At 49.0% G+C, this 9,723-nt stretch overlaps 1 protein-coding gene across 3 annotated transcripts in view; it reads left to right on the top strand.

The window, feature by feature from the left end:
• Positions 1–352: 352 nt before the first annotated feature.
• The window catches only part of E2F3 (E2F transcription factor 3), a 95,557-nt gene continuing 86,186 nt past the window's right edge, over positions 353–9,723 (top strand). For 2 of the 3 annotated variants that reach the window (XM_037744116.1, XM_037744115.1), the window contains exon 1: positions 353–1,604. In XM_037744116.1, the coding sequence (XP_037600044.1) occupies positions 1,230–1,604 (375 nt within the window). In that variant the 5' untranslated portion in view covers positions 353–1,229. Of the gene's footprint in view, positions 1,605–2,479; positions 2,790–9,723 lie in introns of those variants that run through there. The other variant, XM_017544088.2, reaches the window with a different exon arrangement.

The raw sequence follows: 9,723 nt of genomic DNA, 5'->3' as shown, positions 1-9,723 counted from the left end.
TTAGCCCTGATTAACTGCCCTGGGTGTTTCTGGGCCAGAGGGAATGTATGCTGGATTCAAACCAATACTCGTCAGACAAAAGAGTTAATTTTTTACTTTACCCCTATCCAGGCAAATAATGAAGGTACTGGGAATGATCTGGAATGTTAACTGGTGCCTGCAACCGCGTCTGCTGAACCTTCTGACCCTACGATTCTGTCTGCCCACATGCTTCTGTCTATCAGCCCGGGCCTCGGGATCAGCTCTCGCCTTGTCATTGGTTGGATTTCAGGAAGGGAGAAGCCCACGATTTAAAGGGCTCCTTTTCCACCTGCCAGGCATCGTCCGCATGGTCCAACTTGCTTTCGGCACATATTTGGAAGAATCTCCTGCTGTCGTTCGTATATTGCACTGACTGGTCAAAGGAAAAAGAGTGTCCCCTTAGTCACCTTGACAATTCCCAAAAGCGAAACTTGCGCTCTAGACTAGATCTACACTGAGTCTGCGGGGCGCTGAGTCCCTGCCCAGGTCAGTAGCGCCGGCCCGGCGGGCGGGCGGGGACAGGGGCGGAGCCTAGGCCAGGCGTGGTCTTCCGTGGGAGAGAAGGAAAGTCTTTGCCCCACCCCCTAAAAACTGCTCTTCTCCCAGCCAATCAAGGAGACCTATGCAAATAGGGTCCTTGTCGCCCCGGTAACCATAATGCACGGCAGCCAATGGAAACCAGCAAGTCGCGGCCCTGCTCCACGATTGGGACTGAATTAAAAAGATAGAGGCCCAATGGGCTGTGGGAACGGTCCTCGGCGGGTTGAGGGGCGGGGATATGCAAATATGGTTTGAAAAGCCGGCGGGAAATCTGAGTTTCGCGGGAGGACCTTGGCGCGTAAACCGTATCCCTTCATTCATTGTCAGCAGCAGCTTCCTGGAGCCATTTTTCAGCTGCCGGCCGCAGCACCCGGGCTGCCGCCGCCGCCTCGCAATCCGTTGCATCGGCCGCCCCCGACGCCTCCATCCCCGCTTGGGGCCCGATATCCGTGCGACCGGGACCCTCCTCTCTCCAGAGCCCCGATTATTTTTGGCCTCCGGGGCCTGTGCCGTGCGGAAAAATAAAAAGAAAAGAGAGAGAGGGGGCTCGGAAGCGCCGGGCGGGGAGGAGAGAAGGAGGAGAGACTTGGAAACTCCGACTGCAAATAATAAAGAAATTGAAAAAATACATTAATATACCGTAACACTAAAAAGAGCAGGAGCGAGAGATGAGAAAGGGGATCCAGCCCGCTCTGGAGCCGTACCTGGTGACCGCCGGGGGTGGGGAGGGGGCGGCTGTCGTCGCCGCCGCCGCTGCAGCCTCCATGGACAAAAGGGCACTGCTAGCCAGCCCCGGCTTCGCCGCCGCCGCCCCGGGCGCGTACATCCAGATCCTCACCACGAACACTTCCACCACCTCCTGTTCCTCCTCCCTCCACAGCGGCGCCGTCGCCGCCGGCCCCCTCCTCCCCAGTGCCCCCGGCGCGGAGCAGACCGCCGGCAGCCTCCTCTACACCACGCCGCACGGACCCTCCAGCAGAGCCGGGCTGCTGCAGCAGCCACCAGCGCTGGGACGCGGCGGCAGCGGCGGCGGCGGCCCTCCGGTAATACCCTTCCTCCCCAGCGTCCCCAGCCCAGGCGGGAGGTGGGCTTGCACCGCGCGGGTCGTGGGCGAGCTGCAGGGCGAGCATCGTGGGCCTCGGGGGCTGCCCCTCCGGCGAGGGTTCATTGTTGACCTGAGTGCTCTCCCCCGCGCCAGGAGGGTCGGGGGGCTCGGCCAGGCGCGCGGGGCGGCGAGGGTTGCCTTGGCGCGAACCACATCCAACACTCCAAAACTTTTCTCGGGCCCCCCCTTCTTTTCCTGCACTTTTCCCTACCCCCACTGTCCCTTCCCCTCCAACTCGAAGCTTCCTCTTTCGCGGGCGTAGGAAGGGGTCACGCCCCGGATGGAGAAGGGGGTGGGGGAGGGAGTAGTGAACCGGGGTGCGGGGGGATCCGAGGGGTGGAAACCGGGGGACTCTTGGGGTGCATGCCCCCAGCCGGCCTCGGAGGCCCGTTGGCGGCCGGGGGTCCCTGCGGCGTGCTCCGAGCGCAGGGGATCGGCGGGGCTGCGCTTGACACATTTTAGGATCTGTAACTCCCGGCAACAAAGGGGCTGGGGGAGGTGGAGGGGAGTCGGGCGTAGGGGAGGTGGGGCTGGAAGCCGGGTGCGGACTGGGGCGTGGGTTCCCTGGGGTGAGGGGCTCGCGGGCTGGCGCTCCGGCCTGGGCGCATCCTGGCGGTGGCAGCGGCGGCGCCCGCGTGGCCCGAGCACCCAGGCCTTCCTCGCCGGGCCCCGGGCCTGCCCTTGACCCGCCTCTCCACTTGCCCCTTCCTTCCCCGCCCTGTCCCCCTCTCCGCCCCCCGGCGACGGAGGGCGGGGGCAGCCGGGTTCCCGTCCCGCCGCCTGGGTCTGTCCCTCTCTCCGGGACCCGCCGGTGACGTTTCGCACACGTGCGCGGAGGACGCGCCTGTGACTGGGGAGGAGGCGGCGGCGGGAGGGGGCGCTGGAGGGGGAGAGGGGGGCACCCACTTCCTCCTGCTCGCCGGCTCCCTGGCCTGGGACGGTCCCGGCGCCCTCGCACCCGTCCCCGGCACCGCCACCCTCCCTCTCCTCTCCCCACCCCCCCACCGGCGCCCGCCCTCGCCCGGTGCCGCCGGTCTCTTCGGCCCTCCGGGCCCCCTCTCCAGCCGGTCCCCCACCTCCCCCTGGAGCTAGGCTGGTTTCGGAAATGCCCTTACAGCAGCAGGTTAGTGACCGGGACGGCTCGGGGGCCGCCGACGCCGCGGGGGCACCGAATTCTGTTGGGGGCTGGAGCGGTGAGGGTAGGCGGTTGAGCGGGGTTTTGGAGTGGGAACGGGGGGTTGGGTGCTCGAGGGAAATGAGTAAGCAAGAAAAATCTAACTAAGTAAATGCCCCGGCCTCCTGTTCTAGGAACCTCGGAGCGGGAGTGTCTGCCCCAGGGGGTGGCTGTGGTGTTTACGTGGATTTTTTTTCTAGGGGACGAATGGATGGGCGATAGAAAACCGGAGGGGGCTTGTCGCCAATGGCCGAGTTGAGCTCTGTTTTCTGTGTTCTTTCCCTTGTGCTGGAGGGGGAGGGGGGCGGGTCAGAGGGTAGGGTGTCTGTAGGATTCCCCGGCCACCCGCCACCCCCTCCCTTTGTCCCTGTAATTTATAAAGCGCCTTTGAGAGATGATTTAGGTCAGTATGCGGCTTCTCTTTTTGTTGGTACTAGAAAGAAGTGTGGCCCGGAGGTCTCCCCCTTTCTCCTTTTCTCGCCTTCATTCCCTTCCTCCATGCCTCCCGGTCTTCACCCTCGTGGTGAGGCTTGGCCTCCACGGAGCTAGAACCGAACCAGGCTCAGTGAGATCCATGGTAGCTTGATCATACCAGGCGTGGACCTCACCTTGTCTCAGCTCCAAATGGGTTTAATTTTTGGAGAATCAAGATTTTGCGGGAGTCTTTAAGAAAGTCAGCACATAGGCAGCACTTAGGGCAGTGGGATGGGTTTGGGAATAATTCGGCGTTTTTTAATTTCCTTCCTGTGCCCAATTTCTCCCCAGGTTCGATCTTAACTGCTTTCAAGCCCCAGAGATACTTGCTGGGCATGTGTGATGTAGTCGTAGTCAAAGCAGCTCATCGTTTTTTTAGTGACGAGGGTCTGCCAGCAGGGGGGAAACGGAGCACTGTACCTGCTTACACATAACAGTATCCGCTGTGCTGGGTTTTCAGTCACAAGAATATGCCATGCTTTTATTAGCTTCAAGTACTCTTACTGACTTCACCTAAGCATGTTTGGGCATATTTTAAGCATATTTGACCCCGGCACAGTTCTGTTACTATTTCATAAACCTAACCTTAAACAACCAGCTATTGACATACTTCTTGGATTAGATTCACAGATTTATGGGGGGTGGTTTGATAATGGAAAATTATGAGACCATCAAATGGCTTTTTAAAAAATCTTAACAGTGCTTGTTGGGCCAGGTCTCTAAGACTATCTTTCTAGCCAAGTTTATTATATATAGTTCATTGTATTTAAGTATTTAAAGTATACAAATTTATCCTCACCATCTTCCAACTTATTTCAAAACTTTATGCTCCTTGACATGAAATTATTATTCCAGGAATAATATCCTTTTGAGTTTGTGTGCACACAAAAGATTTTTCATTACGGGAATATAAATATTACTCGTATACACATTCAGAAATATTATTTTTATATAAGATTGCAATGTATGCTGAATCATTGGTTATCTACCCTTTTTTTTTTTTTGAGATGGAGTCTTGCTATGTTGGTCAGGCTGGAGTGCAGTGGCGTGATCTCAGCTCACTGCAACCTCCACCTGTCGGGTTCAAGCAATTCTCCTGCCTCTGCCTTCAGAGTAGCTGGAATTATGGGCGTGGTGGCGTGTACCTGTGGTCCCAGCTACTCAGGGAGGCTGAGGCAGGAGAATCGCTTGAACCTGGGAGGCGGAGGTTGCAGTGAGCCAAGATCATCACATCACCGCACTCCAGCCTAGTGACAAAGTGAGGCTCCCTCTCAAAAAAAAAAAAAAAAAAAAAGAGCAGGCCGGGCGCGGTGGCTCACGCCTGTAATCCCAGCACTTTGGGAGGCCAAGGCGGGTGGATCACGAGGTCAAGAGATCGAGACCATCCTGGTCAACATGGTGAAACCCCATCTCTACTAAACATACAAAAAATTAGCCGAGCATGGTGGCGCGTGCCCGTAATCCCAGCTACTCGGGAGGCTGAGGCAGGAGAATTGCTTGAACCCAGGAGGCAGAGGTTGCGCTGAGCCGAGATCGCGCCATTGCACTCCAGCCTGGGTAACAAGAGCGAAACTCCGTCTCAAAAAAAAAAAAAAAGAAAAGAAAAGAAAAAAAAAAGAGAGCAATTTCTTTTGGGACAATGTAGGAAATTTATCTAGTCAATGCATACAAAGACCTAAGCACTGAGTATAAAGTTTGATTTATTGTTTTTCTTATCGAAATTATATTAGACTTCCACGTAAGTCTTCGAATTTTGAATTTTTTTGATAACCCTTTCCCTAAGCAGGAATGAGAGAATGGGGAAAGCTAGGTGATTGGCTGAACAAAGACCATCTGAACACTCAGTGTCCAAGAAGAGGTTGAAAAGTCTTCAGGTGGCCAGAGTTGCAGACCCATCCGATGATGGTTCTGATCCCAAGTTCTGTCTCAAGAATATCTAAGAAGTTAACCTGAAGCAACTTCTTCACCTTTTTTTCAATGGGGGGAAAATATGAGTACTACTTTCCCAGCTGTAAAGCATCTGTTATTTACAAATTGTATGTCCATTGGCAAATAATCTCTCAGTTTCTTCTTCTGTAACATAGGGACAATAACAGTGTCACCTTTAAGGTTCTTTGGAAGAGTTGAATATGATAATGCAGGCAAAATGCTTAGCACAGTGCCTGGCAAAAAATAAGACACCCAGGGCAATTCATATTTATTATACAAATGTTAATTTTTTTCTCACTTAGCGACATAGTGTAAGGCCAGGTGCACTTGGTCCCTTTGTTGACATATATGAACAGAACTGTTAAAAAAGATTTGAAAGTGATATGTAATTAATTATTTATGCCCAATTAATTTGGGCTTTTAAACATATAAAACATGGCCATCCAAGGGGTAAAATAGGGGCATTTCAGTAAGACTTGCCTATATAGAGATAGCGATGTTGAACTGCCAAGCATACGCCTTGAATTGTGACAGGTTAAGGCCATATCATCCTCACTTTTTTGCCTGAGTTGTACTCTGTCCATGATTCCACAGCCCTGCCAACTTTTGGGTGCAGTTCATGCTTAGTGGCTTTTGTTACAGCTGAACTCTCAATCTTCACCATGTTGGAGACATGCATTACATAAATTCCATTTTAGTTGGGGAACTGTTGGAAATATAGGAACTCCAGAGAAGCCATAGTCAGAAGTGCTATTTAATGGAGCAGACAAGGCTTCATCAGTTTTTGCTGCTGCTTCTAAAAAGAAGCTAAAATGATTTTATTCTAGAAAATTTGGGATCTAGTAATGCAAGAGATGATGGCCTGTCACAGTCATGGCAACCTACTGATTATACTTTGGGAAGAGCCCTCAACGCTTGAAATTTTCATCTAAGAATGGAGGAACCATAGGTGCTATTTCAGCAGGGTCTCTTTTCCTGCACAAGTATAAAAAGAAAACTGCTGGGTTCCTGTGGTTCTACACTCAATAATCTTGCTTCTGCTGAGATATATGGTTGATGCCAAGTTTAAGCTGGGAGACAATTTTTAGTCACTACATACCCCAAAATGGAAGTTTTAATATAATGCGGTGCCCAGACTTGGGCAGTGCAAATAGCTCCACTATAATCAGTACCAAGGGCGCCACTCTAATCATCCTCTGAAACAAAGCACCCTTAAATATGGCACTGAGCTGAAGAACTCCAGATTGTGAACAGGAAAGGATTTTTTTGTTTTTCTATAAATCACCGCCTTGTGTATTACTTGGAAGAGTGGGTTCTGAGATTAATGTTGTGCTGTGTAAAGCGAACTTGAAAACAGAAAATAATACTCTAAGCCTAGACATGAATAAATAAAAATACCTGGAGACTGAAAGATGGGGTGAAAGCTTTTATTGTGGTTTCTTAGAAATACGTAAAGCAGTAGTTTTCCTTTAACTCTTCTGTCTTTAATGCCACCTGCAAAGGTATTTCATCCATACCTTTAACCTCTTTCTTAGGGACTTGGACTTATTTGGCAAATCGCTTCTAGTATTCATAGTTAATTTTTTGGCTGGTTTTCCTAACTTAACCTGATTTAAAAATTATTCCATTTGTAGGAGCAGTTTACATCTACTTTCCCAAGCTAACCAACTTCGATTCCCTTTTAACCATCTATTTTCTATTAACAGTTTTAACTAGGATGAGTGAAAATCAGTTGCCTATGCTCACCAAGTCCCTGATAGACTTCCATGAAACCACTTGAAATGGTGCATGGTTAAGAAGGTAGATTTCAAAATTTTGTTTCTTAAAGAGGGGGAATGTCTCTGAATTCTTTGAGGTACAAAGTATGTGGTTTAATGTGTATTTTCATTCTTCTTATTAGTTTTAACAGAACGTTTCAGGAACCGTATTCGCAATTGCTAAAAAGCATTTTTTCTACGAATCATTTTTCATGAGACTTAACAAGGGAAGATAACTGGGAAAGAGGTAAATATAGGAAACCACTAATAGTATCTTCCTTCCTCCTACCCTGACCCTCTCTTTGGCTTCCAAAAGTGACTGGGAAAGTGTGTCTTCCACAAAGAAAAGTTATACAACAGAAGGTACTGAAAAACAACAACTGCCTTTGGACAGGAAACCTGAAGAGCAGGGATTATTATAGGGGATAACACACCTCGTTTTTGTTTCACTAAGAGGGAACCTGGTTTATTTTCTGCTCACACTTGTTTTAAACCCTCTCCTCTAAAAGCAATGTGTTTTTGGAATTCAAGAATGCATTCTTTCCCCAACCTTAACTGGGGGTCAGTCTTATGGCCACCGTATTTGTCTACAATATAACTTTTTAAAAACATAATTTTGCCCTCAAATACTCTCCTATCCAAGGCAATATAACTTTGGAAGAGAAGTGATAAAGGCTACTGGTTGCCAGATTATATCACAAAGCCCAGATGCACTTTGCTTTGCTGAAGAATCTGAGTGACACAGGTCCCCACTTAGCTTTGTAAACTAAGGCAGGGGTTCATGTCACCTCGAGGTGGACAGGAGTGAGAATTGACTGCTGATGGAACAGGAAGGGGATAAAAAGAATAGAAAATAATTGACTTTAGTCTGCTTCTATTACTGTAGCCCAACTGTCTGGGGCCATTTGTATGGGCCAGACAACATTCTTAGAACCTGACAGTCCCTGAGAACGATACTTTAGGTTGGCATGGGCAATAGTTGGTATTTACACTGGTCGTGGAATTGTAATGTTTGAGAGCTGTAAGGTACCAGAGCCCTCATCTGCCCAATCCCCTTCATTTTGCAGGAGAGGAAATTCAGGCCCAGTGCTGTTAAATTACTTGCCCAAGGTCACAGGTTTTTGCTAGTGGCAAAGCCAGAACTGAAACTGGAGACTTTTGAATTCTTAGAAGCCTCATTCATCAAGAGAAGGTTAACTGTGTCATGAGCCCTACATGGGAAAATTGGGGCGTGCAGAACACATTTTAGATTTCCGTCAGGAGTGGTTACATTTTTGTTTTTAAAGGTGCACATAAAGAAGTGTCCTTTAAACAGCTGGCTGTGGAGTAATGACCTATTCCCCAAGATACAAAATAAACAAGGCTACTTTGGATGTTAAATGAAAGGGAATTCTTTAAAAAATGAAAGAATGACTTGACTCTTCAAAACATGATAGTAGTGTTTTAAAGATTTGATATTTGCAAATTTATCTTCTGTGATTATATCATTTCTGTTGCTCAAAAAGTAAAACATGCTTTATAGAGAATAGAATTGGAAAGGATTTTTGAAACTTTCTAGGGGATAGACAGTGCCCCTCTGATAGTAATAGGGGGTTTTATCCTTGGCCATCCACGTCCTGAGTGATTGTCATGGCTTCCAGAGGTCCCCAGCCCTTGCCCAGCCATTGAACAAGGTGTTCTTCCTCTGTGGTTAGCTCCATAATTTCTGCTTTAGCAAAGCGGGTAATCAGTTAACTCTTTCAGAGGAAGTTGTCATTCCTTTGGCCAAAGCTAATTTCCTTAAAATGACTTCTTTTCCTTTTTGGAACTGAGAAAACTTAAAAATAGAATTGCTTCAAGCCCTGAGGCCTGAAAGTGAAACATAATCTAACGTGGCTGTAGTGCACTGACTCATTAGGGACAGGGATATATGGCTTATCTGTAATCCACAAACCAGAAAGGTGTCCAGTGCAGATACGGTCTGACAGTCAGTGAAGCTGATTTCCTCCGGAAAGTTTTTTGGCCGAGTAGAGTTTGTCTTAGAGAGTGGAGGACTTGAATGCCTTGGGTCCTCCCAGCCAGTTGCTCTTGACTTGCTGCTGAGGAGAGCTTCTCTCTGCTCTAGTTTTTATGATCCTGAAGGGTAGTAGCTCTGGACTCTGAGAATAGCGGGCAGTGAACTCAGGACCTATATATTTTCGTTCCACTCTGTCCTTCCCCATTTCTGATGCTTTGTGGCTCCATTTCTGATACATAACCAGAGCAGCATCCCTGAGGCCCACGCTGCCTCCTGTGTGCCTTTCTGTACCTGGCAGCCCCTTGGAGAGGAGGAGGCTCCTGTGTTTATCACCTGCACTCTGTCCTAAAGGGCACTGAGGGGCAGCTGAGTGTAAGGTCAGGCCACTTAGCCTGGAGTGACTGTCTGTGTTCTTGTTCTGGCCCTCCTAGCCCTGTGACTTTGGGCAAGAAACTTGGCCTCTGTTTTCATTTCCTCATCGGTAAATTGGAAACAATGGTAGCAACTACCTTATGGGGTTAGGAAGTTGAAATGAGTTCTTACTTGTAAAGTGCTTAGACCAGTGTCCGGCACCTAAGAAGGATTATGTGTTGAGCAGAAACATGGGGAATTGCCCTTACCTTCCATAGCTGTTGCATCTCATGGGCTGTCCTTTTGTGATCTGTTGTCTTGGTTTTCCTTTTTTTTTTTTTTTTTTTTTTTTTCTCAAATAAATTCCTCCTTAAAA

Source organism: Cebus imitator, unplaced genomic scaffold, assembly GCF_001604975.1.
Source record: "Cebus imitator isolate Cc_AM_T3 unplaced genomic scaffold, Cebus_imitator-1.0 Scaffold165, whole genome shotgun sequence".
Classification (NCBI taxonomy): Eukaryota; Metazoa; Chordata; class Mammalia; order Primates; family Cebidae; genus Cebus; species Cebus imitator.
This window is presented reverse-complemented; position numbering and strand designations above follow the sequence as displayed.